At 34.9% G+C, this 19,178-nt stretch overlaps 2 protein-coding genes across 5 annotated transcripts; one reads left to right on the plus strand and one right to left on the minus strand.

Moving 5' to 3' along the window:
* The first annotated feature begins 4,030 nt into the window (after positions 1 to 4,030).
* On the plus strand, positions 4,031 to 6,164 carry LOC25480567 (uncharacterized). 3 transcript variants are annotated; one of them, XM_013586969.3, is made up of 3 exons: positions 4,031 to 4,160; positions 4,787 to 5,503; positions 5,637 to 6,164. In XM_013586969.3, exons 2-3 carry the CDS (start codon positions 4,819 to 4,821, stop codon positions 5,762 to 5,764), a joined length of 813 nt encoding a protein of 270 aa, XP_013442423.1. In that variant the 5' UTR covers positions 4,031 to 4,160; positions 4,787 to 4,818; the 3' UTR covers positions 5,765 to 6,164. The 3 variants fall into 3 exon arrangements, with proteins under 3 accessions (XP_013442423.1, XP_024630241.1, XP_024630240.1); XM_024774473.2 differs by lacking the exon at positions 4,031 to 4,160 and adding an exon at positions 4,193 to 4,309; XM_024774472.2 differs by lacking the exon at positions 4,031 to 4,160 and adding an exon at positions 4,642 to 4,679.
* A 2,913-nt stretch (positions 6,165 to 9,077) lies between these two features.
* Positions 9,078 to 14,605, minus strand: LOC25480568 (vesicle transport protein GOT1). 2 transcript variants are annotated; one of them, XM_024774470.2, is made up of 8 exons: positions 14,352 to 14,605; positions 12,693 to 12,873; positions 11,415 to 11,487; positions 10,226 to 10,317; positions 10,036 to 10,116; positions 9,831 to 9,928; positions 9,671 to 9,752; positions 9,078 to 9,295 (listed from the first exon to the last, which is right to left on the minus strand). In XM_024774470.2, exons 3-8 carry the CDS (start codon positions 11,443 to 11,445, stop codon positions 9,257 to 9,259), a joined length of 423 nt encoding a protein of 140 aa, XP_024630238.1. In that variant the 5' UTR covers positions 11,446 to 11,487; positions 12,693 to 12,873; positions 14,352 to 14,605; the 3' UTR covers positions 9,078 to 9,256. The 2 variants fall into 2 exon arrangements, with proteins under 2 accessions (XP_024630238.1, XP_024630237.1); XM_024774469.2 differs by lacking the exon at positions 12,693 to 12,873 and having other exon boundaries at positions 14,352 to 14,603.
* Positions 14,606 to 19,178: the final 4,573 nt, after the last annotated feature.

The raw sequence follows: 19,178 nt of genomic DNA on the forward strand, positions 1-19,178 counted from the left end.
ACGTAAAAACAGTTTCTCTGACTGACAGTTTCTATTTTCTAATAATTCAGTAAAACATAACCTCCCACTTAATAATTAACTCCTCTTAATTTCTTTAACCCCCACTTAATTTCTATTAATTAAAATAAAACCCCCAAGACTCCAATTAATTCTATTTCTCACATTATTCTAAATAATATCAAAATAAATCATTAATAAAATATAACACACCACATAATCAACAATAATTATTTAAAATCATATTAAAGACTCTAAATAAATCAGAAATAAATAAAATAACGACTAGGCGTTACATGGGATGCTCAGTGTGAGGGTAGTTTCAATGAGTTGAAGCGAAGATTGACAACTGCTCCTATTTTGATTCTACCGAAGCCGGAAGAACCGTTTGTTGTTTACTGTGATGCGTCTAAGCTGGGCTTAGGTGGTGTTTTGATGCAAGGTGGTAGCTTATGCTTCTAGGAAGTTGAGGATTCATGAAAAAAATTATCCTACGCATGATCTGGAGTTGGCTGCAGTGGTTTTTGTTTTGAAAATTTGGAGGCATTATTTGTATGGTTCCAGATTTGAAGTTTTCAGTGATCATAAAAGCTTGAAATATTTATTTGATTAGAAGGAGTTGAACATGAGGCAGAGGAGATGGTTAGAACTGTTGAAGGACTATGATTTTGGTTTGAATTACCATCCTGGTAAAGCCAATGTGGTTGCAGATGCCTTGAGTAGGAAGACGCTGCATATGTCTGCTTGAATGGTGAAAGAATTCGATTTGCTAGAACAGTTTAGAGACTTGAGTCTTGTCTGTGAATTGACACCTCAGAGTATTCAGTTGGGGATGCTGAAGTTGTGAATATCTACATACAACTCAACAATGCATATATATAATATGACTTACAACCCAATAATTTAACAACATGTATGATTTAATTAGATATAAACATACATCACAGTCATCAACAAATCATCATAATTAATCCAACAATTCCAGAAATACACAATTGATCATAATCATGCTCATACATCAAGTTCATTCATCATTATTCAATTATATAACAATCAGCTTCAGTAATGGGCAACTCGCCTCGCGAGTGCATCTGCCCGCTATGGCGAGCTCAGGAAAAAGGTTACTCGTCGTGGCGAGTACGAGGCGAACGAAAAAAAGGGTGCTCTCGGGAGTTTTGACATTTTTCTCACTAAATCCTCATTTTTAAGCTCCCTATTCATCTTTTTAATCTAAAAATTGTCCCAATCCTCTCTAAAATCATTCAAGCACTCAAAACTAACCAATTTACACCTTATAACAACAATCTGAAAATCACGGTTCTCACTCACTAACTCGCCATGGCGACTGGTTCTGCTCGCGAGGCGAGCTATGAAGTTGTTCACTCGCGAGGCGAGACAGGCTACTCGCCGGGGCGAGCGATGAAGGTCTGTACGGGCAGAATGCAGGTTTTTCCCAAAAATCCCAATTTCCTCAATTTCACTCCCCAAATCAGTTTATAGATGTGTAATAAAATGTTGTATGCAAGCAGAACCTATTTCTAACACCAAAACAAAGGTTTCTACCTCCAATCCACCCAAAAATCAAAGAATCAAACCTAAACTCAAAATCCCCAATTTCTACCATAAACCTGTTAAATCAAAATCAGAATTACAATCTACACTATTGAAAGCAAATCTCACCCTTACCTTAAATCAGATGAACGAATTCTACAGGATCTAGTTCTCTTGGCTCTTCTCCCTTGTTCTTGGTTTTTCTCCCAAAACTTGTTTTACGTGAAACTGCTTCTGACTTTCTCTTTTCCTAACTCCCAATACTTAACTCACTTTATTTCATTTAACTCCCTCTTAATTCTATTAATTCTAATTAAATCCCCAAACTCCAAAATAATAATAATTCCCACTTATTCTACTTAATACTACAATAAACCATATAATAAAATATAACACATCACATAATCAACAATAATTATTTAAAATCATATAAAAGACTCTAAATAAATCATAAATAAATAAAATAACGACTAGGGCGTTACAAAAGGTAACACCGGACGCAGTAAGTCCTAACCCTCACCAGCTCCTCAAGCTCATCTGGATCCTCCGTACCAGCCAATAAGTTGGCCCTACCAAGGTACGTGGTATAAAAGTCCCTCAGCCTCGGGTAGCTAATGTACCCACCGTACTCTTGCCCGCAAATCTTTTCTGCCTCCTGCTGCGACACACCCAGATGCCTCATAAGTAGTGTCGCTCCCTCATGTTTCGACATCTTCTTCCCATGACTCAACATCCGCCCCTCAATCAGAAGATGCGTGAGACATGCGACATCATCCAATGTCACAGTCATCTCCCCTATGGGCATGTGAAAGGTGCTGGTCTCAGGATGCCACCTCTCGCATAAAGTCATTAGCAGGGCATGAGGCACGGTGGAGTACCCCAAGTAAACCAAGTCATGTAACCCACTCTGCCTAAGCGGATCCCAAAACCAATTCTCGTCCCCGTTTGGGCGTCCGAGAGTGAGGATCTTAGCCCCATGATTAATCGTTTTAACCATACGGAGCTTACGAACCTGAAATAATAGAAAAATAAATATAGTTTAAACAAACACACATATAAAGAAAACAATTAAACATAAAAAATAGAATTAAAAAAAAACATATAAAAGTGGATATAATAATTAAACAAACACACATTTAAAGAAAATAATTAAACATAAAGAAAAAGAATTAAAAAAAAAAAACACATATAAAGGTGGATATAATAATTAAACAAACACACATTTAAAGAAAATAATTAAACATAAAGAAAAAGAATTAAAAAAAAACCTGTGACTCCTCAGGCACATCGTGGTGTACCTGATCCTGATAATTCAGGTACTCCACCCTAGACTGGTCAACAAGCTGTGACGGGTCAACAACCTGTGACTCCTCAGGCTGTGTAGCCTGAGAGCTCCCTGAACCATCTCCCTTCCGACCTCTAACCTTCTTTGGGATGTGGGCGCTCTGCCTCTCCCTCCGGTGGCTCTGAGTCATCGCACGTCTATCACCAATCATCTTAGATGGATCAATGGGGTCTTGATCGACCATATCTACACAAAAAATAATAAAATTAACATCATTTTCATAACCTAATCAAACACATTAAACCTAAACTAAACATAAACATAATCAAACTCATTAAAAGTACAACAATGAACACCATTTCCATAACCTAAAATCATTCAATATAATCATCATTACAATAAAATTTATGTCCATCATTTCCATAATAACCTAAACATCATTCAATAATTAACATACACTTAATCATTTCTATACAACTAAATCATTTGTGTCCATCATAATTCTTGTAACCTAAACTAACCAAAAAAATCAATATACACTTAACCAAACTATAATTAACATCATTTATATCATTTCCATAACCTAAACTAACTAAATAATCAATAAAATTGTCATTGAGGCATTTTATCAAACACTTTGTGTGCAAAGTATAAAACATATTCAAATTGTGTTCATTTGCCACCATTCAAAGCCACATTATGATTTAAACAACATAGGCAATAACTACATTCATTTATCAATTTCTAAACTACACATGCAATCATCAAATTGTCAATTTTAAAATCAACCCTAACCACATACAAACTACTCTAATTTTTTTAAAAAATCAACCTAAACAAATTAACATTATGATTAAAATGATTGACACAACTTACTTATGATAATGTGCAGTTGATTTGCTTGCAATTCGTGAAAGAAGATTTGGTGAAGATTGGAGAAAATTTGTGAATTTTGTGAAGTTTTGGAAAATGGGGAAGTCTGCTTCTGTGTTCTGGTTTAGTTCATATTTTCTCGGCAGTTAACTACCAAGGTTTTCCTCGGCAGTTAACTGCCGCCGGTTTACTAAAACTTCGACAGTTAACTGCCGAAGGACATTTTCGTAAAGTACTCGTGTGGCACAACCAAACCAAATGTGGAAACACCAATTCTCATTCATTTATTACGTGGACTGGAGAAGGATATTCCTTCCTTTGAATATCGACTACTACCGAATACCATATATTGGTGGGTCCCACCCACCCACCCTTCTTATGAAAACTTGTAGCCAAGCCCCAACACCGCAAATCGACCCTCTTTCCGTCTCCACCACAAGAATCACATTCACAAGTAAGTTCATCCAATTCTCCTTCAAACTCTTTCATTTGATTTATTATATTTATCGCTAAATTAATCTCAATTCTTCGTTTTCTGCGATTTTTCATTTCCTTTAGTTTTAACTCTGAGAAATATGTATTTGAGTACTTGCTTTCAAATGGGTATGTGTAAGTTCTTAACTTTTTAGGTTTCATTTCAATTTCTGCACTGTATTTTTATTGTCACTGTTACTTGATCAAACAGCGTATTATTCGAATTTCATGATAGAGAATGGAACCTGCGACTTTGAGCCATGAAATTTCATGAAAACGATTCGTTTTTAGTAATCTGTTTTATTTTGTACGCAAAATTTAAAGAAAATTGAAATTATTAGGTGAACTTGAAATTTTATATGTTGCTGTTAGGTTAGAAAATGAAATTGAGAAATCAACAAAAATGCCACTGAAATTGTAAATTTTAGTCACACAGATTAATTTTTTTTTTTTTTTGGTAGATAAACGAAATATCAAAGCCATTATAAACTCACACAAGGTACCGGGGTTCGGTCATGGCATCCGGCCTAACAATTTGGAGATAACTCTTTTTTCTTTGTTTCATTCTTTGAATTAGAAAATGATTTAGCTGTTTTCTGTTTGCAGGTTAACATAATATTTAGTGTTGTGGTGGCACCATGAACTTGGGGTTTCTTGGTGACATACCTTGGGTTAAACCTCGGAGTAACCAAGATTCAGCAATACATTTAGTTCAAACCACTGCATTTACTTCACAAGTCAAACATGAATCATCTGGTATTGATATTGATCCCAAATTTACTCCAGATTCAGCGACTCATTTAGTTCAAAAAGCACAACAAGAGTCATCTGTTAATGATCCCAAGTTGTTAGGGTGGCCCTTGTCCTTCCTTTCATTATTTCCATGGACAAATAAAGATGGAGAAAAGTTTCAAAGACCAACTACGATCAATAAAGAGTTGAAGAGGCATGCACAAAATCGCGAAAACGTTGTTGGAAAAGATAATATGGCCACCCCTTTGCGCTTTAGGCCTTATGTTTGTAAGGTTCCATGGCATACAGGGGTTAGAGCATTTCTTTCACAGTTGTTTCCTAGATATGGACATTACTGTGGACCTAATTGGTCAAGTGGGAAAGATGGGGGATCTCTTGTTTGGGACAAGCGTCCAATTGATTGGTTGGATTACTGCTGCTATTGCCATGATATAGGATATGATACTCATGATCAAGCTAAACTGCTGAAAGCTGATTTAGCCTTTCTTGAGTGCCTAGAGAATCGCCATATTATGCGTACTAAAGGAGACCCTCACATTGCTCATCTTTACAAGACAATGTGCATTAATGGTTCGCATTGCAACTCATTAATTATAATAGATTTCTGCTTTTCTGTTATTCAGAAACGAGTTTAATTTGAGCTTATTTACCGCTGACTTTTTTTTTTTTTTTTTTTTTTCTCTCTCTCTCTATGAAATGGCAGGTCTTAAGAATTTTCTAATACCCTACAGAACAAATCTCGTAAGTCTACAACAGTCAGGACGATCATTGATCCAGTTTGGATGGCTAAGCAATTTGAAATGGAGGAGTTGGAACTACCAAAAAGAATGAAAATTTAGTAAATGGGGGAACCTAAGAGCTACAAATTGTGAATTACATCTAATTTTGAAAGCACATGGCCTTGTCACCCTTAATATATTCCATGTTCCTTCATCAAGAGTATGCTTCTTTCTTATAATCTTTTTGTATATAATATATCCTGCCCATAGCTTGTTTGTAAATTGTGAGTTGTGTGGTTCTCGTGAGTTTAGCTCAGTTGGTATGGACAATGCATAATACATGCAAGGTCCGGGTTCAAACCCCAGCCACCACCAAAAAAAAATTTGTGAGTTGTGGTTGGGCTTGACGCATTCTCTTTTAACAAGATTGTCTGTGGGTGTATAATGAGCTTGATGCCATACCACAAAGTAACTTTGTTTTTATGAAATCAGTAGCTTGTCTCATTGCTTTATGCGCATAACTTTGATGTTTATATGAAACTATCTTACAAAAGAGAATTGTTTTAAATATGTGAAAAGCTTAGACAGTTAGAGAAAGGAAGAGATCTTAGAAAGAAAGAAATAAGTCAAATCATTAAGATGCATTTGGACCTAAATAGTCTATGATTAGGCATTCCACGTAATCGTCAATTTCATCTGATAGATAAACTTTTGCTTGTTTTTCTTTATGTTAGACAATTGTGTACTTTTCCTAGTAAGAAGATGCTTATATACGAAGAGTTTTTTCTATCATGTGCAAAGAAATTCAAAACAGTAAGTTTGTATTAGAACTTGTAAATAACAAAAATAAAGCAGTAATTTTTATAGAACCATATCAGTGTTAAATCGATGATAGAATTTTTAAGGCTTAATTACTCTTTTGGTCCTTTAATTTATTTATTGGTTTCGTTTTGGTCCCTTAACTTACTTTTTGGTTTCGTTTTGGTCCCTTAACTATTAAAAGTTTCGTTTTGGTCCCTTAACTTATTTTTTGGTTTCGTTTTGGTCCCTTAACTCTTCATCCGTCAACCACTTTGGTCCTTTATGTTAGGATGAATGTATTAGAGTTAAGGACCAAAATGAAATCAAAAAATAAGTTAAGTGACCAAAACGAAACTAAAAAATAAGTTAAGGGACCAAAACAAAACTTTTAATAGTCAAGGGACCAAAACAAAACCAAAAAATAAGTTAAGGGACCAAAACGAAACTTTTAATAGTTAAGGGATCAAAACGAAACCAAAAAATAAGTTAAGGGACCAAAAGAGTAATTAAGCCAATTTTTAATTTTGTAATCATCAAAAAATTAGGGTACTAGTCTATAATATAAATTCTTAATGAACAAATTATTCTTTTGAAATTCATTCATTCATTATTCTTTTGAAATTCATTCATCAATAATCAAGTTTAATGCTTCTTCAACAATACACAGTTTTTACATATTGTAAGTTAGGTCAAAGTGCATATTTTATTTTTAACGGTTGTAGTCATATTACATGACTCACTCCATAAAACAACACAATTCATTTCCAGTTCATGGATCACATGATCCACCTTTTGGATATCCCCTCGATTTGCAATTAGCATCACAATTTGGACTACAATCCTCTATATAGATAGCATTTGTGTGACATAGAGTTGGGTGACATTGATGATATTGATCAATCACAATGTCACAATGCTTGTGGAAGAAAGAGAAACACAAACATTATGATTGATCAATATCACCTAACTTTATGTCACTCAAGTGCTACCTCCTCTATACAGCAAACTCGCCTGTTTTCTTTACTCTGGAGAACGCAACTTGAATCTAATGTTGGAATTCTCAAACTTGTAACAAATCCTGAACAAACAAAAAAAATTAAAAGTTTTATGCACATTAATATCATTAGGACTTCATAAAATAGTTGTAGAATCATTTTTATCTAAAAATCAAACTATTTATTTTTTCTGTTCAATATTAAAACTATGGATAGTAATATAACAAATACTTATCTTCACGCGCGTTTCCATCACTTCATCTCTGTCAAGTTACTCTGTATGACTGTATCCATGTTCTAAACCTTAAAGCATGATTTTATTTTTATTTTAAAATTGGAAGAGTCAAAATTAGATATACAAAGACATCTCAAATCAGCTTCATAAAAAAAATAAAAAAAATAAAAGGAAGTCATGGACGTCTCTCTCTAACCTTTTCAAAACCTCATTTACAAATTCTCACTTCAATTTCTTCAATTACACTCAATTGAACTCTAATTGCTCTCAAATCTATGAAAAAAATCATAAGAATTGAAGAAATAAAAACTTAATTCGTACTTGTTCTGCTCACCCTTTTCCCAAAAAACAAAGAGAAGGTATGATTTCTGCAATAGTTTTGTTAACCACTAATCTTGGATTTTAAAAAAAAAATCTCATTTTTTTTTTTGAAAAAGCTAAACTAACCCCTCAAATTAACACCAGAGAGAATCGAACCTGAGACCTTGAGGAGGAGCATACTCCCAGGTTCCAAGCCAATACCACTAGGCCAACAAAGAGAATGGTGTTGCATTACTTAAAGGTGAGATAGAAGAGAGAGAAAAGTATAATTGAAAAGAAAAAGAAGAAGGAAGTGGAAATAGAGTGTCGTGCCGTTTTAAATGAAAAGTAGATCAGAGCCGTTTATTTATATAACCAAATAATTGATGTGAAAAAGTGGGATGTATTTCTCCCTTATCTAGATTCTATTTCCTCTCTGTATTCTAATTTGTGATCACTATCCCCAATTAGTTCATATATTGGGAGTGATTTATTTCAGTCGATATTTAATAGCACAAAGATCCTTAGTTTCTGATTTTAACACATACAGACTACAATAGACAAAGTAGGGTGCAAAGAATTTAATGTCACAGCCAATTCCAACTCACAACCGAAGTATATTACAGACGATTTAAAAAATAAAGTCCTATAGGATGTATGAGATGTGCCCCGTTAGGTTTAATTTGCTGATGTTAGCTGATGTTACGGGGATAACGACCCCTAGAGTTGTTAATGTTTAGTTTTCTCTTCTTCTGGGCTTAGGCCCCTTTGTTACCTCAAAAAAAAAAGTCCCATATTGCTGCACTAACTTCATTTTCTATATCGATTAAAATATTATACTACCTTGGCGAGTAGTAAATAAATACCACTGTATTATTCCTTTGACCTACAAATCATTTTCAAAGTTGTCACTGTGATTAGAATAGTAATGTTGGAGAACTTACAGAATTGACAACTCAATGTTCGACAAAGGATGAGAGTTGAAAAGGGCCTGGCAAGGAGTTGTAAAATGAAAACCAAAACCTTTTCTTTTTTCCATTGAGAACACAAGGGAAGAGGGCCCTGGTGATCCCGGAGTTCGGACGGGAGGTAAATAAAGTCTGGGCAAGAACTGATTTTTCCATCTTTTGATTAAAAAGGACTATAATGACAATTTTCTACCATTAAAATGAGAACACAGTTCGTAGTTAGGTTTCTGTAACAAGTAATTTCTTTACATGGACTAACATGTGTTTGCTAGCAATTACATAATGTTCCCACAGATCCAGATCTGTTACACAGGCACCCGCCTACCTCGATAGCGTTCAAACAGCTGCATGTCGACAGAAAATGCTCAGTTTGATAATTTCAGCATGTCATGCAAATTAATGCATAGAGAAATCAACATGTAGCAAAAAGCTGAAATATTCTACATCATATTTACAGATACCACTCCTGCCATTCAATAATCACTTGACAGACAAACTGAACTAACTATCTTTTAAGACATTTATTTATCAAAGAAAAATAAGATCCCCCACAATCTGTCACAGCTGCAATAGATTCTTACTGCCATGAACATCCACAAATTATGTGGTACCATGCATACTGGTATAAATGTAAAATACTATACACAAATAGTAATAATAAAATGCCTATATAAATATTTGAATGAAAGGTAACAAGACAACTTAGCAGAATTGCTTACAGATCGAATATATGGCTGTTGAACAAACCAACCAAGAACAGGAATCTTCTGCAAGAAAACCGACAGTGTAGGCCAGAAGCCACTGCAAAATATAATCCCACCATTAGCAATTAGATATGACAATACTTGATAAAATAATTTTGTTAAATTTCAATAAAACCTGAAGAGTACGAGGAACCCATAAGATTCCACAATCATGCCCAAAATAGGCCATCCCAATATAAGAATCAAGAATCCTATCCCAAATGAAACTGTCCCCTACACAACCACATAATGATAAGTTGACGCGGAAAATTTACCACGAAAGAAGATCAGAGAAAATTGAACACAAAATGAAAGAGTGGGAAAATGCATAACTCATTTACCTTGAAATTACTACGTTTCATGAAAAATTGCATGGTGGATTTCAGTCCAATGGTCAGGGATACTCCAGAAACAAAGAGGATCTGATTTGAGAGATAAAACAAAGGACGTTGTAGAAGTTCTTAAGTGAAATCACACAAGCAAAAAATCAAAACTTAAGCAAGAAACTTATCAATTATCATAACAACTTACATTTCCCATTGCTAGCAAACCCTTGTCGAAGAAGAATATAATGCCAAGGAATGAGAAAAATATACCAAAGCCCGTTAATCCCAATCCAATCTCTGTTTTATGTTCCAAATGCAAACACATATATTAGAACTGTAATTTTCCCACCATGGGAAAGTAAGTTTTAATCATTGGATTAAATGAAAAACACACTCTTATCATACTCCCTCAACATTAGATTTTTCTCCCTTTCTCTTCAACCTCACAATCTCATCATCAACCAGATTTCTCACTCTCTCTCTCCCTCCTCCTCTCTTCTTTTTCTGAACAGAACCATCATACCTACCACCACGACCATGTTTAACTCATAAGAAGAAAAAATGGGTTTTATAATAGAATTAGCTGAGATCGAATTTGGTTTTGAAAAAATGGGGTTAATAATATTTTTCAAATCCTTGTATATTGTCTCTATGTCCAAACATGAGATTTTTAATTTATGAGGTTGAATCCGGATTTAGAGTAGGGGTTTTCTAGATTCAATTCTTGAGTTGTTTTTTTTTTTCCAGATTGTTTTATTTTTTAGAGTTGGATTTTGGGGTTTTGTTTTCAAGGATGTTGATGATGATGGTGATGAATCTGAAGTGTTCATAGTATTCCAATAATCATGTGTTCTGGATTTTCTGCAATTAACTTTCATACCAGCTGGTTTATTAATTTATTTATGTTAAAAAAGGTTTTGATGCTATTTATTGATAGAGAAACTTGGAAACCAAAATGTTATGGATTTTGTGAGTATAAGGATGAAGAATTAAAGAAAATATGATGCTTTTGATATTGATAGAGAAACCACAACTCTCTTTAAGTAAGCATCGTATATGCTGTGGTTTCTACATATGGATGTTGATGGAACTCTAGCGCTGAAAAGATGGAGGAGGTGTGAGAAGAAGCCACAATTACAGTTGAGGAAAACGCACAAAGGTAGGAGAGAAGGGTGGTGGTGGAAGATGATGTGACAAAAATTTAGTGTTGAGAGACCATGATAAAATTATGTTCCCTATTTAATCTAATGGTTCAAAACTAACTTTCCCATGATGGGAAAAAACTAGACATTCCCAGGCTAAATGGCACCCATAAGATAAGATAGAAGAGCAAATCATAATATACTATTTTTTCCAGCATAAACAAAAATAAAAATAAATCAGATTTCACTTACTCTTGCGATCATTCATCTCAAAGGAAACCATTTTACACCAATAATTAAAATGTTCACGTGCTTGTTTTTAGTACTGAAACAAATGAATAAAGAAACAAAGTCAGTTAATATATTTACAAGAGAAAAATACTCTGATCAGACAATTTGACTCAAGAAGATCACACTGGAACATGATAACCAGAGTAAATGGGATAAAAAATGCTAGAAAAACCAACTCTGAGGTATGAGAAATCAATTCAAATCCCACTGAACATATCAGGATGTTTTCAATTGGAAAAATGAATATTTTCATAGAGAAATACAAAGAAACAATGTTAGAAAACATTTTAAACAAAAACTAGCTTGGAAGCTTAGTGAGAAAAAGACATGCATATAAAATTATAAATTATTAACTTGTAGCCAATATTTAGATTCAGAGAACTAAGGTATTATAAAAATTGAAGTAAACTACAATATTGGTTCTAGAAAAAAATGACATCAATTTTCTATGTGGATGTTGATTCAGAAATTCTAAGCTCTTTATTAAAAAATATCTATATATATAGAAGCCATAATTAAATCCATTCTCCAATTGGCAATACTGACATAGAGAGACACATGCTTTCATTTTTGTTGCCATCCTTAGCTACTCTGAACTCAAAAAGAAGGCATACGGCGAAGCAACACACACACAGGTCTGAAGAACAAAAGCAACCAGGAATTCAGTCTGTTCAAGCTTCTACAGTAGGGTGCAATAATACAACCAAAAAGATTTACCACAAGATACTGATCAAGCGTTAATCCAAAACAATCACTTAACCATTCCAAAACAAATCAACCACAAAAGCAAAAATACATAAATATCGGGTAGTCCACAAAAAATCAAGATATCTTGTAGTCGTTAATAACATGTAGCAACTATGAAAAAAAAAGGGCAATCCGGTGCACTAGAGCTCCCGCATATGCAGGGTCCGGGAAGGGGTCCCACCATTTGGTGTATTGTACGCAGCCTTACCCGCATATGTAGCAACTATAATAACTCCTAAATTTATAAACAGCCATCGTTCACTAACAAAATAATTTGCATAAACAACAAACTCATCCAACAAAATCTTCGTAAAAAAATAAAATAAACACCCACATCAATTCAGGATCACCTCCACCCTTTGCAACCACCACATCAATCCCTTGGAAAATAAATCAGAATTTAACCTATACCATAGGGAGAGCAAATCACACAGAACAGCAATAGATCATATAACACATGTTGAACAAATTTTGAAACAGAACCACACTAACCTTAACAAACCCATCATCATCATCACTCACAAGCAACCTCGTAATCTACAATTCCCTATCTCCGGGATTCCTCAGACTAGAAACCTAACCCACCATAGCAAAATTCATTTCCTTCTCTACCACTAGACCCGTTATGCAAATCTTACGTGTAGAACAATGCAAGCTCTGAACCACAATTAGCCTAAAACAGCAATAGAGCAGAATTTAGTCTAGTTGTGTTGACCTTTAAACATATACCCGTGAATGCCAAAGTGGCAATAACACCAGCCCTGGAACACATACAATTTCCAGCTTCAAAACATAGGACCAAATGCACTGAAACAGGAAATACAACTGGTTTCTTAATTTGGGACCAAAATCTTATGGTTGAGGTCCAGCAGTTGTTGTTGATCTTTGAAGACATCGATGTGAACTTCCAAGGTGGCAGTAACACGACACAAGAGCACCTAACATGCCATTTAAAGCTCTATACAAACAGTAACAGATGGAGAAAATGTGATATCAATTTGTAATTTATATGTTTCAAATACTAAATTGATCCCAAACTGAATAATCAGACCAGTGTTGTTAAATGGCAGCCATGACATGACAGATTTTTTTACAACCACCATAGCCAATTTGTGAAGGAATGCCCACCATGGCAGCAACAAAGGCCACAATGGCGTGTTATATGGAAGATTTTTGACCTTCCCCCATTGACAACACTAAACCCCATCACTACAGTACTCTACTTTCTACAAATTGAATAAGATTTTTCATAATGTCAGTCCCTACTCCCTATTAAGTACCAAGAACTTCAGCATTTTCATGAATTAAATTAAACTACATCAAGCCACACTAGAATACCTTATATCCCAAAGCTAAAACCAAAAACTAGAAAGCTAATGAAAAAATCCGTCCAAATGTTGCATAACTAGTTAGACCGACTTTTATTGCTTCCACAACAACAACCAAGCCTTATCCCACAAAGTGGGATTGACTACATAGATCAAACGAAGCCATAATGTTTTATCATATAACTTATTTCTATCCAACTCATTAATCTCTAAATCATTTTTTAATAGTTTTTCTAGGTCTAGCTCTACTGATTTTAATATTGTTCATTTGATCTAGCCTCCTTACTACTGAGTCCACATGTCTTCTCTCTACATGCCAAAAATGCATATGTATAGTCTAGTCTACCTTATTTCCAACATCTTTTTTACTATACATGTTATATCAACTCTCTCTATAATGTTGTCATTTTTAATTCTATCTCGTCCCGTCTAATCCACCCAAAATGAAAATTTTACATTCTTTCTATCGACTCATTCACATTAACAAATTTCAACCAAAAAGTAAAATTGGCACAAACAAGTAATCACACGCCACAGATTCACGTAACAATATCTTCACCGCGGATTCATGCCTCCGAAAGCACAACCGCGAAAAAAAGAGAAAACTCATTCGTGCAAAAATGCGAGCTATAAATAATAATATGACGAAAATTTCAAATTTCTTCAAAATCGAAGGTAAAATTGGTTCGAACAATTAACAGGAAGATGAATGAACCGTTTTCAGATCTCAAATGATACCGTAGTTTCCAATAATTAACGAAATCGATCCAAAAACCGAAACAGCAAAAAAAAATTAAGATTTAGAGAAAATTTGTAAGGTTACCGATGGCCGGAGATTGTAGACACCGTGACGTGGTGGCGATTTGTTCCGGAAGCGGTGGCGATTTGTGCCGGAAGTGGTGGCGGAAGTTACAGAGAGGCGCGTGAGAAGTTGCAGTATGAAGTGATTGTTTTCACGGTTTTTCAGTTTCTTTGCTTTGTTGCTTCGTCTTTTTTATTGCATGATGAAATGTTAATAGATGATGTTGTTTGGCCAATAGAATTCGAGAGTTTTGTGTCTTCTCAACTGAGGAAAAAGAAAATAAAGAGGGTCTAATTTTTAATCTTTTTGTGGAGCCATTCAAATTAGCTTATTAATTGAAATATTTTATTTATTTATTTTTTTAGGCAAAAGAATGCAAGCTTAGCAAGAAGCCAAGCTGCCTAAATAAACCAAGAGAAAGCAAAAAGAACAAAGAAAAGGAGTGATCCAACCAAAACCTGCTTAGTGATTAACAAACCTAAAGTTAACCATATCTATAATTAGCCCTAATACAATCAGGGATAATAGACCATATAGTTAAATGATTAGAGAAGTTAAACCTATATTAGCCAAAGTATAACCACATTGATTCCCTTCTCTAAATACATTTGATGCAATGAAATTCATTGATCTAGTTTTGGTAATACAATTGTTCCATCTCTTTCTTACCTTCCAAGGAACTATTGAGGGATTCATAAAAGCTTCGACCACCAATGCAGAATCTAGTTCAAGCCGGAGATTGTTCAAATTATTTGATAGTTTATCTCCATAGCCCTCAAAGCTCCAGATAACTCAGCAAAGAATGCATTTTCAGGCCCAACATTTTCTGTAAAACAAAGGAGGAATTATGTATCACTGTTTCTGAATATTCCTCCAGGAGATGAGGTATGGAAATTTGATGATCCATCAGAGTTGCACTTGATCCAAGTAGAAATATAAGGTTACCAAATGACCTCTATAATCTTAGGAGCTTTTGGGGGGTGCAAGTTGACATTAAATTTCTTCAATATCACAAATTCAGAGATGCAAGAAGATTCAACAACCTCTTGTTATTACCTGATACATATGTGCTGGAAATGATTTTGGAAATTGAGCTTCTCAAGTGTATTTGTTTTTTATTGAAAAGATTAAATAAAGCAGCAGTTATCATAACTTTACATTGAGGGCTCCAAGATTTGTTACATAGAGACCAAATTTCTTCTTTGGATTGAAATTGAAGGGTGCAGTTGATAGAAGAAGTCAGCCAGTTCCTTATATTTTGAGCATAAACACACTCAAAGAATAAATGAAAAGATGATTCCCCTTTTTTGAGACAAAGAAAGCACCTTGAAGAATGCTGGCAACCTCTAGAAGACAAATTTTCATCAATTGCAAGTTTGTTAAGCATGCATCTCCAAACTAGCAGAGATTTAAAGAGAGGTATGTATTTGGACTAGATGTTCTTAGCCCAAGGATCTTTTGGAAAATGATGTTTCTTAAAATTGTAAACATCTTTCAAGTCAAGATCTCTTTTGGCATTATGTTTCCAAACCAGTCTATCTGGTTGACAATGTAATGGGATGGTTACTTAAGTAACAAGTAACCACAAATTAGGAAAGAGTCTTTGCAGATCTTCAGGGATGTGCCATTGATGATTTAGAATGTAACTATTTAATTTGGGAGGAAGTTGTTGGAGCACTTGATCAGTTACATTGAAGGTTTGAGCAAGGGTTTCCCCACACCTAGAATCTAGCCATAAATTGATCTTGATTTCATCTCCTACAAGCCAAGTTCAATTCTCCACAATAACTTGGTATTCCATTTTGATGTTGCTCCATATTAAAAAGAAAATATGATGAGGGATGTTGTAACGCCCTATTTATTCATTTAAATATTTTGGTTGATTTAAAGTCTTTTATATGACTTATATGAATTATGTTGATTTTGTGGTGTGTTGTATTTTATTAAATGTTATATTTTTATTATCTATTAGAATATGTGGGAATTAGAAATAATTGGAGTTTAGGGGCTGAATTAGAAATAAGGAGAGTTGTGTGGGGTTAATTAAAATAAATGGTAGTTAAGTTAAGGAGTTAAGGAATTGAGAAGTCAGAAAAACATTTCACGTGAAAACAAACCTTTGGGGGAGAAAAAGGGAGAAGAGCCAAGTGAAGAACCGGAGAGATCGTAGAGCTTCGTTCATTTAAATTAAGGTAAGGGTGGGACTACCCTTCAATAATTCTGAGTATATGATTCTGAAAATTGGATTTAACAAGTTGTAGGTTGTAGTTTTGGGAATTTGGAAATTAGGGTTAGAAGTTGCAAATGGTTGATAGTTTGATGTTATAGAAGTTAGGGTTTTGAATTGCAATTTGATTGTTGAAGGTGTAGGTAATCCAATGAATTAATATAAAAATTGATGGTCAGGTTGTAGAGTAATAATAAGTGAGGTTTCCTATCAATTTAGGAGTCTTGTGTTGAGTCTAGTGATCCAAGAGTGATTCTTAAGTGAAAAACGCATTGTTAAACTGATTTTTGAACTGCTGTGAAGCTCAAAATCGGCCCCCGATTTTTCTGTGAGGCAAATTTGGAAAATATTCGCAATTTTCACCCTTTTATGTTTTGAATTTGCTTTCGGTCTAAACATGAAAGTTTTAGATAATTTTGTTAGCTTTCCAATGACTTTGGTTTGACTTGAAAATGATTTTTAGTTTTTGAGATATGATGAAAATACTCCAAGGAGGTCTTAGTGAAATCTTATGAAAATTCAGCACAACCATTTCTAAGTTAATCCAAAACTTATGGGATAATTCCAAAGCTCAAAACTAGAAGTACTATGAGTTCAATTAAGGTGTTTAAAAGTATTTAACCTATGTTGTGATGAATCTAATTTGGTTTGACGTGAATATCTAGTGTTTTGTGTACCATGTAGCGTGTACTGTTGGGTTGGATTCTTTAGAATATAATATTGATTATATGTGACTGCATTGTTTACCAAGAACATGATTGTTTACTGATTGATTTATTATATATATAACCATGTGAATATATGCTATGTTGACGAATCTCGTTGTTAAGATTTGTTGTGTCATAGTTGATCAAGTTGTGGAATAAGTCATAATTATTTATGCACAGATGTCGTTGTCGTTGATGTTGTTGAGTTGTATGTTGATATGCACAAATGTTGAGTCCATTGAATACTCGAGGGCTTATGCCCTATGAATTCCTTGTCATTCAAATTGTTGAGGGCTCATGCCCTGTGAATGCTTAATCATTCAAATTGTTGAGGGCTCATGCCCTGTGAATGCTAGTTCATTCAAATTGTTGAGGGCTTATGCCCTGTGAATGCTCGTTCATTCAAACACGTTAAAATGGTACCACATGCATGTGCATTGTCGCATTTGTTGTTGTGTTGTTGCATAGTCGTTGTTGTGGGTTGAGTTGTTGTTGGTTGAGTTTGTAGGTGTTGTTAATGTTGATGAAGTATGAAACAAGACTGTTGAATTATCCGTTGTTAATTAGGTTGTTAAATACAGTTGATGATTTATATACCTATTAATATTGTTAGTGAATCTCACCCCTTCTGCTTAGAAATCTTGCTCTTATTCGTATGGGTAACTTGCAGGTGATCGAGAATAGTTGCTGTTAGTTGCTGTCGTGAGTGGACCTCCTCTCACGTGTGTCTTAGGTGCTCTGATACGTAACGGGATGGGAATTTGTTATTGCTTTCTGTTTCTTACATATTATTTTATGAAGTTTTAAGGACATGTTATTGGAACAATTTTATGAGATTTTACGTTGAGGCCTGTGTGCCAAAGTTGTTAAATGTTAAATAATTTCCATTGAGATGTAATAAATGATATGTTGTTGAAGTTGATTAATAAATAGTAATTTTTATTCTATTTATGAATTATGAAAAGTAGTGTGACATTCCGTATATGTTGAAATACTCTTATTTTATGTATGATTTACATTGTTGGGAATTTGGGGTGTTACAATTGGTATCAGAGCAGGTCGGTCCGTCCGGCCAAGTAGTGAGTCGTGTGTCAGTTTATACTGCCTTGCTGTTGTCCTGATTGTTGTTTGTTGTGTAGAACTTTGAGATGGCTGGAAGAAACGATGCTGCTATTGCTGCTGCACTTGAAGCCGTAGCTCAAGCTGTGGGACAACAACCGAATGCTGGTGCTGGTGCGAATGATGGAGTGAGGATGTTGGAAACTTTTTTGAGAAATCATCCACCAACTTTCAAGGGAAGGTACGATCCTGATGGAGCTCAGAAGTGGCTCAAAGAGGTTGAGAGAATCTTCAGGGTCATGCAATGTAGTGAGGTTCAGAAGGTGTGTTTTGGAACGCACATGTTGGCCGAGGAGGCAGATGACTGGTGGGTGGGTGAGCTTCCAATCCTTGAGAACGGAGGAGAAGCTGTGACCTGGGCTGTGTTCAGATGACCGTGGAAAGAAGGAGATCGAGTTTCTTGAATTGAAACAGGGAGATATGTCAGTGACTGAGTATGCTGCAAAGTTTGTGGAGCTTGCTAAATTTTATCCACATTACACTGCCGAGACTGCTGAGTTCTCCAAGTGCATAAAGTTTGAGAATGGTCTGCATGCTGATATTAAGCGGGCCATTGGTTATCAGAGGATTAGGCAATTTTCTGAATTGGTGAGCAGTTGTAGAATCTACGAAGAGGATACCAAAGCTCATTACAAGGTTATGTGTGAGCGGAGGAACAATTATCAGCAAGGTCTTCCAAAGCCCTACAGAAGGAAGCAAATATTGAATGATGAGAGGAGAACTAAGAGAAGAGATGTTCCTGCTGAGATTGTTTGCTACAAGTGTGGTGAGAAGGGCCACAAGAGTAATGCTTGC

The sequence above is a fragment of the Medicago truncatula genome, chromosome 3 (genome assembly GCF_003473485.1).
Source record: "Medicago truncatula cultivar Jemalong A17 chromosome 3, MtrunA17r5.0-ANR, whole genome shotgun sequence".
Classification (NCBI taxonomy): domain Eukaryota; kingdom Viridiplantae; phylum Streptophyta; class Magnoliopsida; order Fabales; family Fabaceae; genus Medicago; species Medicago truncatula.

Coding starts and splice junctions, on each gene's coding strand:
- LOC25480567 (XM_013586969.3), top strand. CDS start 4,819: ATGAACTTGGGGTTTCTTGGTGACATACCTTGGGTTAAACCTCGGAGT. Junction 5,504..5,636: donor CAAGACAATGTGCATTAATG/GTTCGCATTGCA, acceptor ATGAAATGGCAG/GTCTTAAGAATTTTCTAATA.
- LOC25480568 (XM_024774470.2), bottom strand. CDS start 11,445: ATGGTTTCCTTTGAGATGAATGATCGCAAGA. Junction 10,117..10,225: donor GTTTGCTAGCAATGGGAAAT/GTAAGTTGTTAT, acceptor CTCTCAAATCAG/ATCCTCTTTGTTTCTGGAGT. Junction 9,929..10,035: donor TGAAACGTAGTAATTTCAAG/GTAAATGAGTTA, acceptor GTGGTTGTGTAG/GGGACAGTTTCATTTGGGAT.